At 41.6% G+C, this 26,237-nt stretch overlaps 1 protein-coding gene across 2 annotated transcripts in view; it reads left to right on the top strand.

Moving 5' to 3' along the window:
* The window catches only part of PTPN11 (protein tyrosine phosphatase non-receptor type 11), a 581,214-nt gene that overhangs the window by 56,850 nt on the left and 498,127 nt on the right, over positions 1-26,237 (top strand). For both annotated transcript variants that reach the window (XM_078667419.1, XM_078667418.1), the window contains exon 2: positions 3,532-3,654. In XM_078667419.1, the coding sequence (XP_078523545.1) occupies positions 3,532-3,654 (123 nt within the window). The remainder of the gene's footprint in view (positions 1-3,531; positions 3,655-26,237) is intronic.

Raw genomic sequence — 26,237 nt, 5'->3', positions numbered from 1 at the left:
TTTGCGACATAGAGTCCTCAAAGCTTTAAATACTTTTGGTTTCCGACCGCTATAGATCCAATTCTTATTTAGTGTTATGTTCTTATTGGCGGGCAGATTTATATTAAAATCGCCACAGATCATTATGGGTAACGGCCACGCAGCCAATTCATTATTCATATAGTCAAAGATTGCGGGATCATCTGTTGTGCTGCCATATAGAGTGCATACTGTGAGTAGATCACCATTCCCCCGTCGACATTCTGTAATAACCCACCTCCCATTTTGATCAACTACTGTACGTGCAAATTGAAGCGAGCGTTTGGCAGATAATATTGCTACCCCTTGTGTCCTGGCATTTTGTGTTGTGGCCCCTACCACTATATAGCCAAGCGAGTCTAAAAGATGAATCGGAGTTCTTTTGATATGCGTTTCCTGCAAGCATAAAATATCTGCTTTAAGTAGCCGAAGTGCTGCAGTAGCGTTTCATTGTTTCTTGGGGTCATTAAGGCCACAAACGTTGATTGTTGCTCTACGTAATTTACTCATTATAGATAGCAGAATTACTCAAATGCAAATGACCACAAACCCAATAAGAAAAAATATTTTGAGTCATCCCTCTTGGTGCCAAACCCTTCCCCCACCCTACCGCTTCCCCACCCCCCTCGGATCCCACCCACCACCCGCCAGCTACCACTGAGGCTGCCTGGCTCTGCAATCAGAACCCCGTGCCCCCCCCCCCAGTCCAACCACCTCCCTAAGCAGTCTGCTCAAACTGTGCAATAATCATTTTATACCTATGTGATCTTGCTAAAAAGTCCCCACTCTTGAAACATTGAGCTTTTAGTCTTGAATTTTTAGTCCTTGGTTCTGTCTCTTCTTGACTCTGTGATCTCTTACAGATAAGACTGGGCCGGGATTTCCGAAGTACAGCTGCGCCTTGTAAATATCTTTTAGGTGAGGTGGGTTCTGTAAATAAAAGGTTGCCCCTAGTTGTTGTAGGGGGGGCAAATAGTTGCCTCAACCTCCATCTACGCTCAACTGTGGCATGGGCAAAGTCAGGTCTAGTGAAGAAGGTAACGCCATTGAATTCCCTCTTGTTTGTTGGTCTTGCTAAGTGTCTGGCGTAGAAGAAACATTTCCAAATATATAATAGCATAGCACAAGGGTATTGTGTTGAGGATGTGGGACGTTTGGCTGGTGTTAGTGGGAAGTGATGATCATGCTGTATCTCCTTATCCCAGTCCCAGGAGTGCAGCTCAGGGAATGCTCCATTGAGGAGCGTTATCATATAAGCCCTAGGGTCACTCCCTTCCACTCCTTTCGGAACCCCAAGGATATGAATGTTGTTGCGTCGTAATCTATATCCTGTTCCTCAATTTTCAAACTTAAGTCCTTGACTATGCCCTTGTGCTCATCTCCCTGTGTTCTCAGGTAGGAGACATCTTTTTCAAGATTCTCGGTGCTCACTTCGACTGACGACATTTTATAAGCAATTTCAGCAAATTTTCGACCCACTTTCCGTATGGCTCACTGTAGTTTTTGTGTAGCTTGTTGAGAATTTCGATTATCCAGCTTAGCCTCTTCTTGAAAGCTCTTAATTGAGTGTAAAACTTCTGTGAGGGTAGGTTCTTCCTTACTTCTGGAGTTACCGGAGTTTCCACTTCCCAAGTCGCCCATAGCTAAAGGGTTACCACCCGAACACACCATGCAGTCTGATGGAGTCACTAGCTGCGAGGATGAGTAGTCCCACCTGTGCGCAGCATTGCTTCCTTGATCCGTGGTCCCCCCCACTCTTACGCCTGCTATGCCTTTTTTTCTTCAAAGACGACTTCTTTTGTGCAGCAGTTTTTCCATGAAGCCTCTGAGTCCGTGCTGCTGTCCCAGTCATGTCTCCCTCCATCACTAGATGTGGGTACACCAGTCTTGTACATTTCCGAATCATCTGTTATGGAGTAGAGTTTTTCCATGTTGTCAGGTGTTTTTAGCCGATGATTTACTATATTTGCTGGGTTCCTTTCTACAATGGCATCAATATTTGCAATCTCTTTAGCAGAAGTTTCGATTTCAGATCCTCTGAAATCAAGGTTTAGAAGATCTGCCGGGGGTCATTCTCTGCTTGATCGCTTCTTGCATCTGAAGCTGAATCTACGACTGTACCTGGAATTCCAAGCGGTGCAGGGGTTACTGGGACTAAGATTGCCGGGACCACCGACAAAGAAGCTACAGAGACCCGAGGCACCTCTCCGGCGTCTGCGGGGGTACGCCAGTAACAGTTGAGATGATCTGTCCATCTGGTATGGCCCCCTCAGCTAATTCGGCGTTGTGTTTTTCCCTCCATCGGGCCAAAAATATTGGAAATTAGGGGCTTAGAAATGTGTATTTGGGTAGTATCCATGAGCTTGGCCTTTTTTAATTGTAGTCTTTTTCCTTGTTTAATCGCCTGCTCAGCCTTGACCACGGAGTTCAGTCTTACTGCTTGCTCTCTGTTTCCCCCCGTGTTTCCGGACGCCTCTGAGGAATTTCTGATGTTACTAAGTGATTTTGCTGTATAGCTTCAGTTATTGCGGGGGCTGTCAGATTATTATTTTTAGCTTTCATTCCTTTAGCCCCTCGCCCCGTCATCCTTTCTTGATTGCCTCCTGAATCCTGGAGACAAAGTATCCATCGCCCCCGGCTTCTGTTCTGGGACCTGCTGCGATGATTAACGCCTCTGTCCGTGCCTATCGGAGCAGTGCTCCGTTACTGAAGTTCTGGCCGGACGCCTCGTTGCAGCCCGGCGTCCATTCCAGTTTGTGCTCTGCGCAGAAATCACTGTAATCCTTAAGCAGCCCAGTCGGTCCATGCGGCGGGGGATTTAGCAGGTAATATTCAGCTTTATGAACATGGTCGCGATAGCATATAATATCTTTTTTGAGTCTGTTTAGGGGTCAGACCGGCGGAGCTGAATCGGGTAGCTGCTATCCAGATGTCATCTTGCCTCCAAGCAAATGTTTGGTTAGCTTGAACTGGATTATACTAGAGCACAATGTAAAATAATCTGAATGTGTCTGCTAATGTACTGGAAAAAGCTGAAGCCATGCCACATTCAGGTTAAGGGATGCCACGCTAAACGTTCATGCTCCAGCAAAAGAATCTGTGTGTAGGGTCAGCATATATGATTTGCAAAATTCATTGACAACTTGGTTTCACATAGTATAATTCTCCTTCATGATTATTTGCATAGCCTAACATATGGAAGCAATGTTTATCACTCACTAACCACTTTACAAAGGACTACAGTAAACATATTCTGTCCCAAGATTACATGAGGAATTGTTCCATTTCACACCTTTTAATTCCCATGTAAGTGACCAATAGGGTTGAAGTTGGACCATGTCCTCATTATTTAAATATTCTTCAAAAAATACATGAAATCAGCATTCTGTACTTTGAACCATTTTCAAGTTTTTTTTACAAGTATGAAAATTAGTCCCCTTGTACCTCCTGTTTCTGTATTTTATATTGTATTGTATTCTATTTAATGTATTTTTTCCCATTGGTCTGCATTAGGTGGTTTCACCCAAATATCACCGGAGTGGAGGCAGAAAATCTGCTCCTCACCAGAGGGGTTGACGGAAGCTTCTTGGCACGACTCAGTAAAAGCAACCCTGGAGATTTCACTCTCTCTGTGAGGTAAGCAAATGAGTGCCAAGAATCAATTCCGTTCACAAAGCAATGTATAAGTAATCACACAATGGGGCTTCTGCCAGAACGACAAACTCAATTTTCATGGAATGCAATCCATGCTAAATCAACTCTTTTACACTTGTACATTTCTTACACATAGTATGAAGTCTGTGACCTTCTGGCTTTCTAGGGACTTGGTCCACTACAATATATTTCATGGTGGCTTCATCTCCATTGTGAAATATTCAGAAATATCTGGGTACGTGATAGCCTATGTAATTATTTTTTATGGCTCCTATGTGCTGTAGGATTCTTTTAATTACCGGCAGTGTAGTACTCCCTATATACATTTTAGGAGGAGATAGAGAAAGAAAGCTTATGCAACTTGAGTTAAGGTATATTCTAGCTATGAATAGCTGATAAAGAATTGCACGTATATCTGTGATAATGTTGAACGCCTGAGATAGTAGGTAAGTTGATGCCTCCGGGTTTTAAAAGTATTTTAAGTTGGTTTAACCTTTTCCTTTTTACAGCATTACTGCTGGATTATTGACTTAAGTAACTCAGCCATGGAATCCCACTAAGGCAGGAAATGTGTACTTGAATGAAGTCTGATACGAAAATATATTTAGGAAATTATCTACCATTTACTGGCACTTTGGTTAATCTATTAAGTTGGCGTATGCTATAAATCAATATACAGAGTCCACTGTGGTAGTATGCATTGGGATTCATGAAGTGCTCGATCTTAGGGAATGGTTATTTACAAGAAATACAGGGTACCTTAAATGTTTAACACCTTTATATAAAAAGAAATAGCATTATCAAGTGTGGATTTCGTTCCAGTCTTGAGAATAATATGTTAATGTTTACTACACTTCAAAATGGTGAGTTATTTGAAACATGAGGCGGTGTGCCGTTTATGTCGATGATGTTGGATCACTATATATACGGAATTAATTTTAATGATAACTGAACTTGTGAACAAGGCTTTGATTAGCTGAAATGCATTGATGTACTTACCTCCACAACATATGAATAAAAATATAGAAGCAGCGTCTGTAGTGCCAGTCTCTCTGTAATTGGGTGTGAGAGCTTATTTTATGTAGATTAGATTAGATGGTGTCTATTTATAGTGTCTATTTATAGATTAGTTGTAAAAGTACAGTGGTTTTTACATATCCTGAGGAAGGGCAAGAAGAATGCCCAAAATATGTTGAGGAAAGGAATATCACGGGGCAGGGAGGGTACGTGGGAGGGGAACAGCAACAACTCAGAGAAATGAGGAGGGAGAAATACACGCATGTGCCAGCTGAAAAAGACTCACTCTGGTGGAGTGCTTAAAAAAAAGAAAAAGTGGCGCCTAAATAAAAAAATAAGCATGGGAGGTACAAATACACAAACATGAAGGAAGCCTACAACAGCTGCCCAATAAGAAGAATGACAAAAGAGGAGTGACAATGAAGTCAACCAATGATAATCAATGGGTGGTCTCTAGACTCACTGATTGAATACAAAAGGCCTCAAAGAGACAGCTCATCTGCTGTCTCGGCGAGTTTCAAATAGTAGAGAAACACTTGTTATGGTGACTTAATAAGGAAACAGTATTGTGGAGTATATGCATGTGTGCAGTAGATAGTTACCTGTAAATTGGACTGCCGTCCCCAAGCCCATGCTCACCCAAATTGGTGGCAGTATAGAGTTGTCACCTCTCACCTTTCAAACTTATGTTTGTCATTCCATAAGCAGCTGTGCTTCTACATCTGGTCTTGCTTCCTCCATACTCATATAAAGTTGAAGCTAGCACACTGTGGAAGACAGATAATGTTTGTCCTTATTTTGTTAGCAAACCTCCAATGTGTTTTTTGTCCTTCTGGATAGCAATTGAGTAGTAAGAACTTCGCTCATTCCTTCAGATCCTTTGTCACTGAGATGCGCCAGGGACTTACTTTTTTGGTTCCCAGTTGTCCTCAAGACTGCTTAATGGAAGCTTTGATTTACGATTCTCTACATGGTCCAAATGTGGGACCTGTCCAAAGGCCTATGTATGTTTTTATGCTTATGGGTTAACACTGAACTTCGTCTAAGGTCTGTAATCTGAGGTACTGTGCTGGACCGATAACTGGACCTTGCCCAAGACATCCTTTTGAAATCTCGCACATAACCTAGCATGATGTACCGTGTGGGGCCTGATACCAGGCCCCCCTGCAAGATTTTCCTGAGCCTGTTTCGAATACATTTGTGGCCTACATTGAGCCATTGACAAGTGTGCCATATTATGCAGCTCTCCCATATAATCCCTGAGGGCTGTGTGGGCCCTTCCTATGGATAGCCTTTTGAGGCATAGGCCCTTTTGATCGTCGGTCTTTGTTGTAACACCTGCTCTCGTCTAACATGGATTTTTTGCTTACATTTTCCTCACTGTCCTTTCCAAAAATCTTTTCTTGATACTCTTCTGAACCTAATATGCACTTCACCCACTGGTGCCCTTCTGGATGTTGGGCATGTTTGCACTCTGTTCTCCTGTGCACCCTGCTAGGGTCCAAAATTTGACCTGGAGTTTAAAAATGGTCCTCCTAGTATTGTGCATTAAGTCACCCCTATGAGATTTCCGTGAAGGGCTACACCATTTGTACCACACTCTACCAGTCACTTTTTTTGTAAACCTTAAGTGTTCTGTGTAAGTTGGGTCTTTGATTGTTGTTAAATATGCTTCCCGTTTGCGCCCCCATGTTTTTGATCTTGGGTATTGTTTCCGATTCATACTTATTGTAGGAAAGTGCCCTGTTTTGACATTATCACCCCCACTTTTTGCATGGTATTTGATGCAATTTTGACTGAAGTGCACTGCGTTCCTGCTAACCAGTTAGGCAAAGAGCACAGTGACAGTGCTCTTTGCCTAAGGAAAGGAAACTAGTCAATTGTTCCGCAATAGGCAAGACTTTTAGCACCTCTGTAAGTCCCTAGTAAATGGTAGCCCTGCTTATCTTGCCTGCTTATGTTGCCATCTTAAGTATATGTACTGGGCACTGGTCATTAAGAGTTCCCAGCTACATGATGGCTTTATTGAAATCTATAGTGTTTGGTATCAAACACCTTGTCTTAATAAATCCATACTGATGCCAGTAGTGAATGTATTAAGATATGCACCCAGAGGGAACCTTAGAGGTGCCCCTGAAAACTTACCACCCTCCTAGTGTGTTGGCTGTCTGGTCTCGTCCAGTCTGCCTCCACAGAGAAATTTCTTACCCCCGGAGGTGAGAGTCCGCGCTCTCAGAGGTCAGAAACAATACCTGCTCTGGCAGGAGGTGTTTATATCTTCTCCAGCAGGATGATTAGTGAATCCGCATCCCAATGCCAGAGGCTTCAAAGCCTCCACCGCCTTGGATATGCAACCCTGGCTATCCCCCAGACCTGGGAGATTCCACCCCTACCCTGGGAGATGCCACCCCCCTATCCTAAGGCCTATCTGCCACCATGACATGCAGGAAATTAGATATGCAATTAGGCGTGTTGCACCACCAGGCTAGTCACATCCCTAAGGTGGGCTAGCTGATGTGCTCCATGAAAGAAGGGTTCTACTTTGTTGGTGGGATTAGGAACTTTGGGACAGGGTTATGCCCACTCCACACAGGAAATGGTCATATAGAGAGTGTAGTGACCCCAAGGGTAAGTAACCCGTTGACTACTACCCTTAATTCCCCTTAACACCATAAATTCAGTATTTAGGTGGCCCTCTGACACCAGGAACTCAAATTCGCCTGACAAAAGAAGAAGGACGACCAAGAAGAGCGAGAGAAGCAAGCACTGCGGACTACTGGTAGACTTTGGCGCCAAACCCCGCCTACCTACCTGCTCATGTCCCGACAGTCCGACTTGTCCTGCAGCTGTATATCCTCCAAAATCTCAGAAGGCCACCAGCACTTTCGCCAAGTCTTTTGCATCTCCTTTTAAGTGGAGGAGTCACTTCCGTCCAATCTGCAGGCACCAACCACAACGTCCGGTTCACCATTTGGCTGACCACCGGGTCCACTGGTGCAGCAGCCACCCAGGAGGAGGTCATAGTGCTCTCAGAGGTCTGCTTCATTTCCCCACTAAGTGTGAAGACGCCAGGACCCCCAGGATACACACTGCACCACCCTGAGTACTGGACGCCTTGCATCAACCAAAGCTTGTTTGAAGTCCAATCCATACTCCATCGCCGCAAAGACCGACTAGCCAATGAGGGACGTCAGCACCACAGAGGCCAGCACTGAGAGTGGCCTAGCTGTCCTGTTTTATCCCACGTTGCCGGTCTGCCTGAAAACCATGAGTGCATTTGACGCACGGACCCAGCTGACCACAGCCCTCTGCACCCGAGCTCCCCCGGCCCAGGTCCACGTCAACCTACTGTGTCCCCTGATCCCCACTGCCTCACTAAATGAGCTAGCCATTGTGAACTCCCATCCTTGTCCCCATCTTCAGCCTGTTTCTAGGTGCCCCCCACACCCCTTTGCCTATGGTGTAGTGTGCAAGGCTACCAAACTGTCAACCCCTGTGCACCCAGACACTCCAGGGCAGGTGAAACTTAACTGGTGGTGGTTCTTTGGACCTTGGCCGCTTAGTAACTTAAGTCCTAAATGGGACTTTCGATATACAAATGCAAGTACCTGTATGCAGTATATGTTTCTGTCTGCATTAGAAAGCATTACAGCCTAAAAATGCATTTGTATGATATTTTTGCTTACCTGTAAAAAAAAAGTGATAACTCAAAAAGTACTTTCCCAATAACTGAGATTTTGGTGTTAAATATATATAAAAAGTATGTGTTATTTTTCTAAATTGCTCTTGAGTTTCTTCTTGAGTGTTAGTCTTATTTATTGACTGTGTGTGTTCAACAAAAGCTTAACACTACCCTCTGATAAACCAAAACTGCTCTTCCACCTTACTACAAAAGAGAGCATTTGGGATTAATAATTTAAGCCAATGAAGCCAATAAGGGTCGTCTGGACTTTGTACATAGTGTATCTCATTTTGGTACACTACATGAAAAGCCAGCTTCCTACACTCATGACCTGGGAGTATCTTCCATTAAACTGTCCTTGATTTTTTTTTGCAGATGACCTTTTGTACGGCTCTGCGCCATACATTTGCTTTGTGGTTTGCTGGTAGATTCTCCTTGCATTGATCCATGGGAAAGCCATCACAATAAGCTACATAGTTTGCATTTTCATGGATGTTCTTGCGTTTCTTTGGTGGCATTCCTTTTTGTGATTATACCTGATAAAGGTCCGCTTCTTCTAGCCCTTATTACCATCTTAAACACGGTTGTGTACAGTGTGGGAGATGCAATGATTTTATGGAACTTGTCTGTAGTGAAGGTATTCAGAGGTTTGTGTTGATCGCATTTAGAAATCTGTTCACACTCTTTATTCTCAGTTTCAGGTCCTCCCTATTTGTGCTCAGCAGCCCTATGCAAGATTCAAGAGGTTCTATGGTCTGTTTCAATGAGATCCATTTTTGTGCTGGTCCCAGACCCTTGGATGCAGTCCTTTAGATTCTTTTGAGATGGTTTGGGGAGTGTGGGGGAAGATCACTTGCAACTACCTCTTAAAAAGCCTCATAACTGGCTGAGAAGTGAAGTGTGACTTTTTTCTATATTCAGATCATAAACATTGTTTGGTGTGTACATAAAAGGATTAAAAACCATTATTAATTGTTTAATTTCGATATATATCTCTTCTTCCTCGATTATAGCCACCATTTTGGAAAATGCAGAAGGGTTGCTCTGCGGTGTTATTTTCTATCTCTGACCACTTGACCCCCCAAAACCTGTTTTGACACCAAAACGAAGTATTTAGGTCTTATGGGCCCTGAAATATTTCATCATCACCACAACACATCTGTCATTTCTAAGAATGTCGTACAGAAAAATTTGGCCTGGATCAGCAATATCTACCCAAGCTAGATTACTTCTCTAATGATCCAAAAACACAAATAAAAAATAAAAATCTCAATTGAACCTGGAGACGCTGTGCCTGCCCAGGTATTGAGTGCTGAAGAAGATAACAGCCCACTTATCTTAATAATGCACTTTTTTGCTCCTTATGTAAACATATAATTAATTGAACAGTTCTTTCTGCCACTGTTTTCCCTGTTTGTTTTTTTTTTGTTTTTTTTTTTTTTGTTTTTTTTTGAAACAAAACCTGTTTGTTTTTAAGGAGATGTTGAGTCTTTTAAATGCAATAGTTCAAGACTATTATAAATTTAAAAATACAAAACCAGTTTTAAAAAAAGGTAGAAACCCAAAAATGTAAAGTTTTAAAAAATGTTAACAAAAACAGCTCTTTTCAGAGATACCCTATAGTTTAATTATCTGTGTTATTTGTAGTATGTTTCATTTTTTTTCGCCATCTTAAAAACTCTTGTGAGAGTCTTGCGAGAGCCAGGAAAAATCCATCAAAGTCAGTGGCTCTTGCAAGACTCAGCGAGAAGCTGGCAAGAGCCCGGTAGAACATCCCTCACGTGCAGTCTGAAGGGGCAGTGCTGCCTGCTTTTCTTTTGCGAGAACGTACCAGAATTTGAATATCACCCAATAGAAAAGATCATACGGGTTATCAGGTAACTGTGTATCATACAAAAAGCAGTTGGTCACAACCTAACCTACTTTTCTAACTGCCTGACTTCGACCATTTACATTTATAATTTTGCTACCCTCCCTTTTTTCTCTCCTCATATAACTATCTTGCTCCTAGAGCTTACTCATTCTGCTGAGCACTCCTCTTGTGACTGAGATCTCCATATTGCACCATGGTTCGCCTCTGGAGTTTGGGACACTGCTTCATCCACTGAGATAGAGAATTAATTGTGGTATTGACAGAAATCTTGGATTTCCGAAGTTTGACATAACTGTGATTGTTCATAGAGGTATGAAGTGGCATTAGTTTTTAACAATGGTTGAGACATTTTGTGATTGTGAGCACCCAGACCTGATGATAGTGCACTGTGGTGGAAATGACACGGGCACAATCACAGGTGTTGCCCTTAAAATGCAAATTAAAGAGACCTTTTCACAATTGATGTCTCTCTTTCCTCACACTGGTATATTCTAGTAGGTGTCAAAGGCAACAAGCATTGGCATAGCCAATAGGTCTCGCCTTTGGGACCTTATAAGTATTTTGTTATTCAGCACAATATCCTTGGTGCAACAACATCAACTGTTTTATGGCTAAACACTTATAAGGTCCCAAAGGCAAGACCTATTGTCTATGCCAATGCTTGTTATAGCTGTTTTGCTTGCAGCTCTGGTTAGCTCCACGTTTCCCTTTTTGTGTTGGTATGTGTTGTGTTGCTATGCTGGCTGTGGCAGATTATCCACTCTGTGATCTTATAGTGATCTACAGAGGTAACAGTGAGGGGTGCGCAGTATTCGGCCAAACTGGCCTGGATTACAATCCACATTTATGACTGTGAGCTATCAATTTAAGAGTACACGGATCTCTGCAGCAGGTGCATTCACACGTAATATATATATATATATATATATATATTTTTTTTTTCCCAAAACCTTTATTGGAGTAAGCATAGAAAAGTACAAGAATGGGCCTACAACCTCACGGGCTGGCCGCTAATAACAAGGCACAGTGCATGTAAGAAAATGTACACCCGTGGATAGGTACAGCTCAAGTACAAAGCATTACTCTATAGACAGCACAGAACAATTTGTATTTTTATTTTTACAAAAAGAAACACAAACACTAAAAGGCGAATAAATGATACTTAAGGTCAGCCCAAAGAGCGGAGGGGACGGTTCCACGATCAGGAGAACACACCCAGAGCCCAGAGGCTCCAATCAAGTCGGGGAGGGGGGGGAGGGGAGCAGCGGGGAGAACCGGAAGTATAAAAAACCTTACGGAAGGGTTCCGGGAACTCTAGTCTAGGGAGAAAGGACAATCTCAGCTGTGTTGTCAAGGGGAGGGGTGCAAATATCCCCACGATAATCATTCCACTGGCCCCATACCTTCGTCCACGCCCTGGGCCTGCCTCTGGCCACATAAACCGTCTTCTCACGAAACATGGACCAGTCCATATTGTCTTCCCACTTTGAGACCTCAGGGGGCCTGGAAGCGCCCCAGAGTTGCGCGACATCCCGCTTCGCAATCATGTAACCAAGGGTAGCCCATCTGGTCTGGGCCACCGAGTAGTCAGTGGGCTCCCACACATTCAACAGACATCTGCGAGGCTCCGGCCGCAGGGCAACACCCGTAACAGCAGTCATCACCTCAAGCACAGCAGTCCAATAAGCAGCTACAACCGGGCACTCCCAAAGGATATGCAAAAAGGTCGCACTCAAGCCACATCCACGCTTGCATAGCCCATCCGAAGAAAAGCCCATCGCAACCAGACGCGGACCAGTGACATAGACCCGATGAAGAATCTTAAGCTGAACCAAGCGGAGACGGGCAGGAATGGCCACCTCCTTGGGAGAAGAGAGCGCCGATTGCCAATCTTCGTCGTCCAGTTCCAACCCATCGCAAACCCAAGCCTCCCGAAGTCGGACCAGTAAGTCCGCCCGATTATTAATCAATTTCTTGTAAATAAGAGAAATAGTGCTATCAGGAAGATGCCCATCAAGGACACGGTCCTCGAGGGGGGAAGATTCAGGCAGGGCCTCATCAGGGACCAAGACTGAGGCGAGGGCATGCCGGACCTGCAGGTAGCGAAAAAATTCCCTACCACTCAAACCATATTCCGCCTGGAGGGCCTGGAACGACTTCACACAACCGTTCGAGTACACGTCACCCACCTTACAAATCCCAATCACATCCCAGCGGTCGAAACCCTTGGTAGACCAGAGCCCGCCCAAACGTTCGGATGCATAAAGCGGCGTCGCCAACGTCAATCGATCCTCCCACCCCAAACTCACACTCGCAGCCCGCCACACCGTTACTGCAATCCTGGATGGGCCCACAAGATGGCGCCCGGCCGATCGGGAATAAAGCGCTCTAGTAAAGTCCCCACCCGGAAGCTGGAGTCTGTCCATCTCGAATGCAGGATTACGACCCGGGGAAAACATCACGTGATTAATGGCAGACAACTGGGAAGCCCAGTAATATCGCTTGATATCGGGGAGCGCCATGCCCCCGTCATACCAAGGGATGGTGAGCTTTGCAAGCGCTATACGCGGACGCCCATCCCATATCAGTTGCCGTTGAAGACTCTCAATCTCTTGGAAATAGGTCTTAGGAATAGCGTCATAGGAGTTTTGGAGCGCGTAAAGGAATCGCGGCAAGGACATCATTTTAAACAGAGCCGCCCTGCCCAGAGGAGACAAAGGAAGCTTACGCCAACGGGCCACATCCAGGCGCAATCTAAGCAACGGTGGGAGGAGATTACGCTCAAAGCGGAGCGTCGGATCCAACGTAATAAAAATCCCTAAATACTTGAAACCCGAGTGGACCACCTGAATAGGAAGTCTGCTCGGCAAGGGGGGCAAAACCCCCGAAAGAACATATACACAGGACTTGGTCCAGTTAATAACAAGGCCCGAATTGGCTGCAAAGGAAGCAAGAACGTCAAACAGAACAGACAGAGATTTACGCGGGGAGGTGAGATATAAAAGGATATCGTCCGCGTAAAGCGAAACGCGGTCCTCAAAGTCCGGAGACCAGCGGATCCCCTTGAGGGAAGGTTCCCACCGAAGCCAAGCAGCCAATGGTTCCATGGCGAGCACAAACAGTAACGGAGACAGGGGGCATCCCTGACGGGTACCCCTACCAAGGATGAAAGGAGCCGAGACCCTACCATTCACCACTACTTGCGCCAGAGGTTCCGCGTACAGTAACTGGACCCAACCAATAAACTCAGGCCCAAAACCAAATTTCTCAAGAGCCGCCCAAAGATAAGGCCACTCCACCGTGTCGAAGGCCATGGAAGCATCCAACGATGCCAAAATGGCCGGCTCCGTCAGAAGCCCCGCCCTCGCGATCGCGCCGTGAAGACAACGTAGGTTCAGAGCCGTGTTGCGATGCGGGATAAATCCAGATTGATCCGGATGGACCAAGTCACTAATGACCGTCAAGAGTCGGGATGCCAGGAGTTTCGCCAATACCTTGGGTTCAACATTTAACAGGGATATGGGCCTATAGGAGGAACAAAGATCACGTGGTTTACCCTCCTTGGGGATGACAACTATTGTGGCCAGCCTCTGATCATAAGGGAGAATACCCCGTTCCCGGGACTCCAGAAACATGGCGCGAAGATAACGTAATATATTTTTAATGCACTATGCGCCCAATTAAGTCACCCAGAACAAATGTACTAATTTCTTTGAAACAGGCGCAAAACAAAAATGTGAATCGACTATCAGACTCCGCCCCTCGTGACTCCATCCTTTTACTGCTGTTATCCCTTGGCAAAAGGTGGAGAAATACACAGAAACGGTGTTCTACGTTTCGTAGGTATGTTTTGAAGTTAATAGTACGTGGGACGTGCCTTTCTCGAAATATGTTATGCGAAAAACGACACCTGCTAAGATCAGCGCATGCGCTGGCTCAGGCGAGACCTACAAATGCCAATGGTCAAAAGATTAAGAAATCCTGGAAGTATGTCAATAAAACAGTTTCTGCATTTCTTTGTGACTATGGCATCGGCTCTATAAATCATAATAATATTCGTTTTGATATGCCAGGTGTCTAAGCAAGATGGAATGTACTTCACTGCATAAGGGAACAGGATCTTCCTTAATAATATCAAGGAACGCATCCAGTTCTATGTATAATTGGACCCTAAACACTTTAAGCACAAAGGCTCTTGTCAGAGCCTCCCCATTCCAACAATATGTGATCGTTTCATGGTATGAATCCCCTGTTTTTCAGGGATACAGACAACAAAGAGAGTCTTTCGAGAGCGGGAGCACCCAAACTCCTGCCTCCCTTCGTATATTTGTCCGACTCTCGCAAGAGTCTTGCAAGCTCAAACATTTAGCATACATCTGGATAACAGTCCTGTATTCTTGGGTATGGGTAGTAGAGTGTGCAAACACATAAGCCTCTCTGCTGAAGTGTCTGCATGCAGCCAGATTTTCTCTACCCCTCCCTATTTTTGTTACAATCCTGCAAGCATCTTGTGAGATCGTAAATTTTTTGATGGGATCGAATTTACACTCTTTTTGATTACAGTACTTATACTTTATATATTTTCCACTACTAGGGTATGGAGAGAAAGTGGCCTCTCCACTCAGAGCTTTATACAGTATAACAGCAGTGTATAGTAGGGTGTAACACCTATCACCAGGCTACAACTCTGTATAGTATGGTGTGGGGGTGACTAGCTTCTCTGCTGAGACCTTGCCTCAAGGTGACCAGTATGCATAGTAGGGTGTGGGAGGGATTAGCCTGTCAACTGAGACTTCTCTCTCAGATGATGGATGACCATAGAAGGGTGTGTAAAGGGATTGCCTTCTCCTCTGAGACCCGTCTCTTGGATGATGGGTGTGTGTAGTAGGGTGTGGGGAGGCATTGGCCTCTCCACTGAGAGCTGTCTCTTGGGTGACAGGAGTGCATAGTAGGGCGTGCAGAGGGACTGTCATCTGTTTTGAGAATATATATATATATCTCTCTCTCTCTCTCTCTCTCTCTATCTATCTATATATATATATATATATCTATATATATATATATATATATATATAGATATATATATATATATATATATATATATGCATTGCGGATTAATTGCTTAATAGGGGAAGCAAAATCTGAGGTCTACTTATGACCTGAATAGTAAACATTGTTGATGGACTATGGTCACAACCATTTTAAAAGGACTAGCTAGACATCCGGACTCTATGGTCCTATAGAAGGCAACTCGCTGAAATGCGTAGACTTTTCTCCTTTTGCACGCTCTCTATCCCCTGGAGCAACCTATTCCTAATAACATGACGTGTTTCAATAACGGTCTCACCATCTTGAAATAAAATATATGGTGATTTCAATTACAGGGAGTTGCACGTTATTTCCTTTTCTTTACCAATGATGTATTAAGTACTAAAGAGCTGTCGCATTGTTTCAAATAGCTCTGGAAATAGTAGATAAATATACCTACACGGGAATTGATTCATGTCTCTCTAAATACAGGTCAAGGACCATTGTTTTTTGTATTAGAAATGCGTAGACTGTCCTTTGTTGCACGAGTGTCTAAATGAAATAAAATTCTTTTGAAATATTACCTCCGGAGTGCTGCCTCAGTTCTGTTGAATCAGAAGAATGGAATTGTGAAAATCAAATTTTATGCAGCAAGAGGCGTGCACCCGAGCATGAAGGCGAAACGGAGTCTGGAAAGCAGTCAAATCTTACCGGGTCCTGGAGAGTTCCTCCGACGGCTCTGCCGATGTCAGAGTTTTTGTCTCTGACCGAACAGGAATACAAGGCCAGCCATCTGCGGTAAGTCGGAGCGGGGTTGTAGCCTGAAATCCTGAGCGCTTCGGAGAAAGGGGCGGATCCCGTGTCCGGTATGCTGTAACTGTTTGGTAGCGCGAGCAAATCCGACAGCTGGAATTGGAAGCAGGCTCTGACAACCCGAGCCAGAAAACTGGAAACCGCTTTATTCAAAGCTTCCTTAAGGCCACAAAAATAGTTAAATAAGGCATAGCTTGGAAAAACATTTCTTCACAAAAAAGAATGTGAACAAATTATGGGGGTGAATTGAAAGAAAGATAAGAAATAAGTGCAACATTGGGAATTAGAGTTTTGCATACAATGACAGAACGGAGGCAACAAAGGTATCAGAGAGCAAGTGAGCTTTTAATTGATGAAAATGTGATAGCATTACGTAATCTTGAAAAGCAAACTGAGGATAAAAATAGAACTACGAGTACAATCATTAGGGTATTGGAGCGAGCTTGTACAAGTGAGCTGAACAAGTGGTGGGAGGTGACATACGAGAGAAATATATAGAATATAAAAGGATACCCAGAGGTTTGATAATTTTAACTTTACCTACTTTAAATGATTTGGATGATGATCTCATAAAAGCCTGGCAGGAGGATACCAATGAATGCTCATTTAAATGAATGCACACTTTAATTATCCATGCTGAGAGAAAATTGAAAAGAATAACAAAAAATAAAAGAATTGGAAAATTGACTGGAAAAACATCACAAAAATGAGGAAATTACAAAATTATTGGACCAAATGGAAAAAGAGTAGAAAAACATGAAGCTGACCTAGAGAAAAGGAATGCTTGAAAATTTAACCGGGGTCGAATTGCCTACCAGCATGGACACATTTACACCTTTGCACGCAAGTACGATGGTCTAAGGAACAGATCCAGAATGGATAAAGCCACAGAATCCAAGGGAACTTTGGGTGCCTCCATAGATAGCTCTGAGATCAGCTCAGCGGATGAAGATTCCAACCAGGGAAAGTTGGATTTTTCAGGGGAAATCGGACTCATCCGCATGGACACATGACCGAGAGGAAGGGGGAAGGAATACCTATCGGAGCAGGCACGGGGAGAGGAACATAAAAACCAGAAGAAGCAGAGGAAGATGGAAAAACAAAAGCCAGAAAAGAAAAGTAGAAGCAAAACTCAAAAAAGCATTGAATCAAGAGAATCTTGTCAATCTATCCAAGAAAACTCTAAATGAAGACCAAATAAAAATCTTGAATAAAGGAATCTCCTGCCCCAGATTCTGAAATTGATTTGGCCAATTTGAGAATTGACATATAAATTCTCAAGAAAAAGGAATCTGAAAAAATTATTTCAAAAACATCACCTCCCTAAAACCCAACTGCAGACAGCAGAAAACCCTTCCCCTTTGACATGCAAAGACTTACCATGTTTGAGTACATTGATACACTTGGGAAATGAGTCAGCAGGAAAAACACCTGTAACCCAAATCAGTTAGATGACGGCCACACAACTGTGCTCAGAACTATGTATTGACACTGGAGAAGGAGCCAGTGCTCTAAAATCACGAAAAAAATTCTGTCCACAGTTACCACCGGGGAACAAAATAGATCTGTTCCAAAAACTCATAATTGAAGACTTGAACAAACTAGCTCGAAAAAACTCAAGGCAGAGCTGAGGCAATGTCACCCTTAAAGAAAGACTGCCACTAAAAGAGCTAAAAGAGGACGCTGGAGTCAATAAAGCCATTGGATAAGGTTGGCAATATTGTAATACAGGACCGTGAGAAGTATCAAATGGAGCTGAGAAACAACTAAGGAACAAACAACACCATACCAAACTTAAGATAGACCCGTTACAGAAAATCAAAATTGAATACCATCAAAAATTAAAAATATGGAACCAACAAGAACTAATTGATGAAGAAGAATATAAATATCTGAAAACAATATACCCCACACCTCCTACAATTTACTTTCTCCCGAAAAAGCATAAATGCCTAACCAACCCACCAGGACATCCTATAGTTAGCTCGATAAACTCGCTCTTAGAAAAATACTTCCAGATACATTGACATTTTCTTAGCACCATATGCGACAGCGCTTCCCTCTTATTTAAGAGATTCAATAGATTTTTAAAGTAAAATCCAGAACATACCATGGAAGACCTCATATTTGGTGGCAACATTCGACGTCTCCTTATACACCTCCATCAAGCATCAGGATGGAATAATAGCAGTCCAACACTTTTTACGGGGTAGAGCAATTAATCATCTTGAGCATTCAAACTTATTAATTGAGATGTTGCATTTATTCCGTACACATAATGTTTTCATGTTCAATGGCAGTCACAATCTACAACAACAAGGGACTGCAAAGGGGACTGTGTTCGCCCCAACCTACGCTAACCTCCTCATGGGCTATTGGGAAACAGAAATCATTTGGACAGAAAATAACTTCACAAGATTGAAAAATGACAAATTATGGTCATGCTTTATTGATGACATATTTATCATTTGGGATGGTGAAAACACAGAATTGAAACTATTCATTGCATCTTTGAATGAGAACAACTTAAACCTTACATTTACTCACACAATATGCTCGGAAGGAATCATGTTCTTGGATATAGAGGTCATGATAAAAGAAATGCACATTTGCATTAAGGTACACAGAAAGAAAACATCATGCAATAGTATCTTACATGATATCAGTGGGTATTCTGAAAAATGATGGTAGAGTATCCCCAATGGGGAAATGCTTAGAGCCAGAAGAAACTGCTCTGAGGACAAGGACTTTAGCGCTGAAATAACTGAAATGAAAAATAGCTTCCTTGTGAGAGGATACCCAACAGCAGTAATAGATGAAGCCATGAAACAAGCATCAATGAAATCAAGAAAGGAATTATTGGTACAAAAGAAAGTACTAACGAACAGTGAAGGAGAAAAAACTCAGTTGATTATTGATTACAGCAAGCAAAATAAGGAGATAAAACAAAAAATGCATAGACACTGGTGAATCTTAAGATATGACAAATCCTTGACTGAAGATTTAATGGATTACCCGAATAGAACCTACAGAAAGACTGCCTTGTTGGGAGATATTTTAACCAAAACCCCTTTTCTCCACTGAAATAAGTAACATAACGAGCTGGCTTAATCAACAAGGCTTTTGAAAATGCGTAAAGTGTAAACCCTGTGAATATGGAATAAACCAAAAGAAATATAAATTGCAAAATGGAAAAACAGAAAGGATAAAAGAACATATTACCTGCATACTGACTTTGTAATCTATGTTCTAAATTGTCCGTATAAAAAACAATATGTGGGAAGTACTATCAACAAAATGAAACTGAGAATTTTGCAACATATAGAGGCCATAAAAAACAGAGACTACTCATATCCAAATGCAAAACACTTTTGGGAAGAACATCAAGGAGAAATCTTCAGTATTTTGGAATCAAACACATAAGGAGAAACTTGAAAGGAGGTGATACCAGTGGGACACAACTTGGATGCGGAATTACATGTACATCTGTAAGATAGTAGTTCCTATAACAATTTAACTTAGGATTCATCTAATACATCTCTATATTTTGTATATATATTTTTTGTAAAATATATTTCCTGTAGAATTAATCCAATATAACGATTGCAAGTGGAATAAGAAAATTATCATGTACCTTATGAAATGAATATTGATAATTATTGATGCATCAGCACTTATAAACTAGTAAATACAGTCTATATTTTATCATCTTTGAAATTGTGAATTTGGTCATTTTATGTATTGTGAGTGACAAAGGCTTGTTAAACAAGGGCACTTTAATGTAAATTTCATTGTGATGGAATGAAGTCCTACTAGAGCATCTCCATCTACATACAGCAATTTTATAAAATGGCTCTGTGCAAAATGGTTTATATTAATGTCTTTTACAAATGATTTTATGGAATACACTTTGCACATAGAATCCATAAGATAAAAAATTGTTAACAAATAGCAGCTTAATCACTGAAGTTCACCATCTGGGAGCTATATAATGTATGTTTACTTCTCAAGTATGCACTTGCACATTATTGGGCGGTGAATCTAGGCCAAATCTCACGACCTATGAAACAATATATATGTTTCACTTTATATGACATTGACACTTTGTATAAAAATCTTAGTGCTGCTAACTTAAAACCTAATACTAAATGGAATACTACTTTATTATCTCCAATAGTATTATATTAAAGCGTATCATAACATCCTTTTTTTCACAAATTAACAAACTGCTGCTAGATATGTACCTCAAAAAATTACTTCAAACAGCACCTTAATAACAACATTGCATTTGCACTTTCTCAGTAATAACTGTGTATTACACCTTTGATGGAACTGGTCTGGTTAGGAAAATCCTTCCCTGTAGAATGTGCGCACTTGTTGCATGGAGCAACAGACGTTCCTTATCAATACTTGAAACGACATTCAAAATAACCCTAAAACCATCTTCCTGATGAGTTCAATCTTCTTTATTTTATTTTCATTATTTTCAGAAATTCTTCATTTGCTCAAATCAATTCAAATCCAATCAATCATGGTATAAGCATCACATGAATTCGATCACCCAATGCATTTCGGGTCACTTCATGGACCCTTCCGCAGGGGTCTATAAAAATAATAGACAAGAAGCTAATTAATCATAAATCTAATGCATGCACATAAAATGATAAAAACTATTGAATTCATACAAATGGGTAATTACTATCTTTTCTGTGTTGTTACCTTTGATGGAACCTCATATAAAGAATTTTTAATGAGTATCCCAATAACAATATTGCATTCATACTTTTCAAAAGGTCATACGACCTATGTCATCTCTTCCCATCCCCTCAACCTCAGTATATCCTCACGCTCATAAATCTGCTCTTTTACACCGAAATCGATAGGTGGGGCTCCTCCATCAGTTGACTGCTACCTAGCATTTGTACTGTTTATAAAGAATAATTTCATGTATTTGAGTAATCTACTGTAATAATGAATTGAAATGTCTAATTTCTGCATGAATAGCAAAAAACCTAATTTAGCTATTGTCAAATTAATGTACTTTACATGAATTCAATGTGAAACATTGCAAACTAATTGTTTAATAGGGTACACTAAATGTGAGGTCTAGTTACAACCTGAATAGTAAACGTTGTTGATGGACTATGGTCACAAGCATTTTATAAGGACTAGCTAGACAACAGGACTCTATGGTCCTATGGAAGGTAACTCGCTGAAACGCCTAGTCTGTCCTTTGTTGCACGAGTATTGAAATAAAATAAAATTATTTTGAAATATTACCTCCGGAGTGCTGCCTCAGTTCCATTGAATCACAAGAAGAATGGAATTGTGAAAACATAAAATATATATATACCATAGTAGGGTGTTTGTTTATATATCTTTATTCCATTTTATGAAAACCATGAAAGTATATCAACATATAAAATAATTTAAAAATATCCAAATTGCCTTTCAGAAAAGAAACTAATAAGGTCCCAGCACATATGTTCTTCATAGATGATGCAGTTGCAATAGTCATTTGCCCAATCTTTTTTTACAAAGTGTTGGGCATTGTCCATGCTTATGATCACATCTGTATTGAGGTAGTAGTATCAGTTCTACGCTGTAATAATAGGTAAAGTGCCATGTGCAAAATTTCTCGGTTATAATTACTATATGGAGATTACATTACGAAAATAAATACAGAATTCTTAAAAATCTGAGCCATGCAAAAACGTTAATAACATGATAAAACCAAGAACCACCATTTATAATCAATTGGGGAATATAAAACCTCTCCTATCAACTGAAACATTACTCTTAATGGGCTATGTACATTGTGGTGTGTCACAAGTACTCACAATGCTAGTATTCTTTAACAAGGTGGCCTGAGCAGTGTTTCATTATTTATTTGCTACAAGAAAGTTTACATTATAAAAACTAAATTGGTGATATAGTTGATTAATATCTAATTAGAAACCAAAGACTTATAGATTAATGCTAGAATTACAGCAGTAATTTGACATAAAAAGAGAACACACGCGGTACTCTTTAATTAATTCACTTGTTGCATCTGTAGTTTCAGTGACCTTATTCTCAGTCTCCACGCCTGTGGCAGATAATTGGACACCATTAATACAATGGGGTAACCCAAAAAGGTCATGGACCTGGGTATCATACAGTATTAGAAAACAGTGGTCCATAGACTATAAATTATCAATACCACAATTTGTCGGTGCTTATTATTCAAGAGTGTAAGAATCTACACTAAGTCAATAAATGCATCAATATAGAACAGCAACAGCAGAAATTACATTTCAGGACAATTTATTCATTTATCACCACTCATTAAGAGTTACAGTACATCTGGGTCACAGAGGTTGCCCCAAAGGGAGCGTGCACCATAGAGAAGAGTGAATTAAATAGTGTTGAAAAAGGAAAGGAAGAATTACGGAAAATGGTGACATGAAAAATTCAAAAAACTTTCTACACTACAATCACGAATCAGCAATCATCCATGTTGTACTACCTGGCCTGGAATGAATTATACCATAATGTTGTTACATTTGAAATACAGATATGTGTCATAATTCAGATGCACATAAGAATACAACGAAAAAATGTAGGTCCAGGTACAAAGGAGGCGTCGACGTTTCGACTCGACTTGAGGCCTGATGGTTAGTTATGCCTGGGCCATGCGAGTCTTCATCAGGACTATAAAAACAGACAGGCAACCTTAGATTTATAGATGACCCTATAGAAAAGAAAAATTGTATCTATATTAGCTGTTGCATCTGGGAATCAATTACAGGCTTTATTAGAAAGCCAGGAATTAAATAGCTTACCCTCACATCGGAGGTAGTTCTAGTGCTTGTATTTTCTTTTTAATCAATGAAATTTCCTCCTACAAAACAATAAAGTTTTTGTTGAAGACCTGGTGCTAATTGCAACACTACAGGAGACCTAAATGTTAAAAATTGTAAATGACTTGCCTTCTGCAGAGTAATAGCTCCCACAGGGTAGGGTGAATTTGAATTCCTCTTTACTTGGTGATGTTGTTCCTAAAAGTAATCAATAGAGACCTTGTATATACTATCAAGGTTAATCCGGCATAGACTCAGGGTGAGGACAATTCCGTTACCTGTTTATTTGGTAGCGTGGATTTAATGGGCTTCTCTCATTAGAAGGTGGCGGCGTGTGATTACTGAAACACGGAGACGTGGCTTGGAAACCCCTCTAAGTTGGGCCGCTGTGGAGAAGGTTAAGGGTCGAGTGTTACCGATAGTAAGAACCTTAGACTCATCTCAATCAAAAAGGCGCTATCTCGAATAGCTTTCCTAAATGTTAATAACCTTAAGCTCTTCTTGGTCAAAAAACGCTATCTCGATTGGCTTACCTGACTAGAAGTCGATAGTCTGTCTAATGCGTTTCTTAACGTCCTTGCCGGTACATGCCCGGCAGTGCTGAGGCGCTCATCTTGAAAAAAGACATCAAGAGGGGACTAGCGTGTACGCCCCTTAATGTTCGAAAAATAGGTCTTCTCTGACTAATATACCAGCACGGGGCAATTTAATTATGACCGACTTCTAAAAATATTAAATAAATCAGTCGTCAGGGAGTAGTCGATCTGGCGTCTTGGTGCGATGTATAAACTTCAAATACGGTCGCCATCTTGGATAGGGAAAAGGCATGAGTCTGACCCTCCCTGCTCCAAGACGTAACCCAAGTGGGAGTTATTAGACTATCAGCCGGGCCCCCAAACAAGAACATGAATTTTTTAACAATAAACAGCCTCGAATGCCAACTATATATACTCTCCCGAAAGTACATAAACGGATGGTGGACCCTCCTGGCCGACCTATCATTTCGGGTTGCGGTTCCCTTTTGGAACCTCTATGTAAATACATAGACGTCTTTTTAAAACCTATAGCTAGCTCAACGCCTACTTACTTACGGGATACTACACAAACAATCCAGTTGGTAGCTGGACGGCCGCATTATCATACCATTTCCTTGTTAGCCACTATGGACATCATAGCCCTCTACACTAATATTCCACAGCAAGCAGCCTTGGTCTGTATAGAGGCAATCCTCAAGGGTCCCAACAGAGTTCATTATTAAACTGCTCACCATAGCTATGACAAAAAACTTCTTCATGTTTCAAAATAAATATTACGTTCAGACAAAGGGCGTAGCTATGGGGGCTAGCTTTGCTCCAAATTTGGCAATAATTTTTATGAGTGAATTTGAACACCAATTTGTCCTCAATCAGAGCAATCCGTATCGGAACCATATTTCTTTGTGGGCCCGATATATTGACGACGTCCTTATTTGGGAGGGCGACAAGGAGACCCTGTCACTGTTTCATGATTGGCTCAATACATGCTCAGGAAACATTCAGTTTACATTGGATTCTGATAATGCTTCCATCAACGTTTTGGACATCCAAATTAAAGCTGAAGCTGGCACTCTATATACAAGCTTGTATAGAAAGAATGATGAGAGGAACACATTCCTAAGATACACCAGCCATCATCCCCGTAACCTCAGAGATAATTTGCCTTTTGGCCAATTTCTGAGGTTGCGGAGGAACTGCACTAAAAAAAGAAGACTATTTTGATGAATCTTCTCTTTTGATTGGTAGGTTGTTCGAACGTGGTTATCCATTACGTCTCTTGAAAAAGGCACGAAAACGAGCTTGGCATAACCATCGTGAACATCTATTGAATCCACAACCAAAAGAAAAAACTGCAGAACGCCTAGTGTGTGTGACCACATTCAGTACTAGGAGCAGTGCGATAAGAAAAACGATAAACCGTCATTGGCACTTAGTTAAAGAGGAACTTGGGGGAATGCCCTCTCCCTTACATGCGTTTAGGAAAGGGATTATCTGGTAAAGTCCCTTCTGCCCTCCATACAGCAAGCAAGTCAAACTACCCTGTGGGGACTTCCTCCAATACTAGGACATACCAAATGTGGAATATGTAAGGCTTGCCCGCTCACTCTTGAGTGTACTACCTTTACTAACAACGATCAGGTATATACACTCAAAGATCACAGCAACTGTAACACCACAGGGGTGATCTATGCCATCAGATGCCCGTGCGGTTTTCTATATGTGGGTCAAACCATTCAAAAAATCAAAAGCCGCATTCTACAACATGTCAGCAGAATACGCTGCAAAACACCAGGGGCGCCGCTAGTTGATCACTTCACTACCTTTGAACATGATCCTAACAGTCTAAGATGGTGGGTCATTGAAAAAGTAAGAGTTAACCCTAGAGGAGGAGACCTGAGCAGCATTTTGGATAAAAGAGAGTGCAAGTGGATACATTCTTTGGACACTGTTCATAAAGGATTGAATGAGATGGAGGAGATCAATAGACAGGTGTCCCTCCTGATAGTGTAAAGACCATTTGATCTATTGGTTCACTGTTCCACGACACTGCTCGATATGTACTCCAGCAAATCACAGACATGATAATGAGTTTTTCTTTATATTGTATGTTAAAACTGTGTGATGTATCTATTTTAATGTCATGTTTTGTATTCAATGTAATGTATGAAGTATGGAATTTACTCCCCTTAGGGGATGTCTGCATGCTACATCATCAATACCACCTTTTGGGTATTCTAACATTTCTTCACTTATATAATTCATACCAGCTACACCCATAGTTGAAATGTATGTTGGTTCCCTAAAAGGTTGTATTTTTTTTAAAGTGATTCTTATTGTGATTAATCGACAACGTCATGAAAGTTTTTCCCAATTTAAGATTGCGACCATGGGAGCAATGGACGCATCCTTCATATCGTTCGACAATATTTACTTTTGGCAATCTATTATGTGTGTTAGACATTTGAGATTTTTGGGGCCCGGCTGATAGTCTAATAACTCCCACTTGGGTTACGTCTTGGAGCAGGGAGGGTCAGACTCATGCCTTTTCCCTATCCAAGATGGCGACCGTATTTGAAGTTTATACATCGCACCAAGACGCCAGATCGACTACTCCCTGACGACTGATTTATTTAATATTTTTAGGAGTCGGTCATAATTAAATTGCCTCGTGCTGGTATATTAGTCAGAGAAGACCGTTTTTTCGAACATTAAGGGGCGTATACGCTAGTCCCCTCTTGATGTCTTTTTTTCAAGATGAGCGCCTCAGCACTGCC

This window comes from Lissotriton helveticus, chromosome 11, assembly GCF_964261635.1.
Source record: "Lissotriton helveticus chromosome 11, aLisHel1.1, whole genome shotgun sequence".
In the NCBI taxonomy this organism is placed as follows: Eukaryota; Metazoa; Chordata; class Amphibia; order Caudata; family Salamandridae; genus Lissotriton; species Lissotriton helveticus.
The sequence above is the reverse complement of the archived record's forward strand: the minus strand, read 5'-3'. Positions and strand labels throughout refer to the sequence as shown.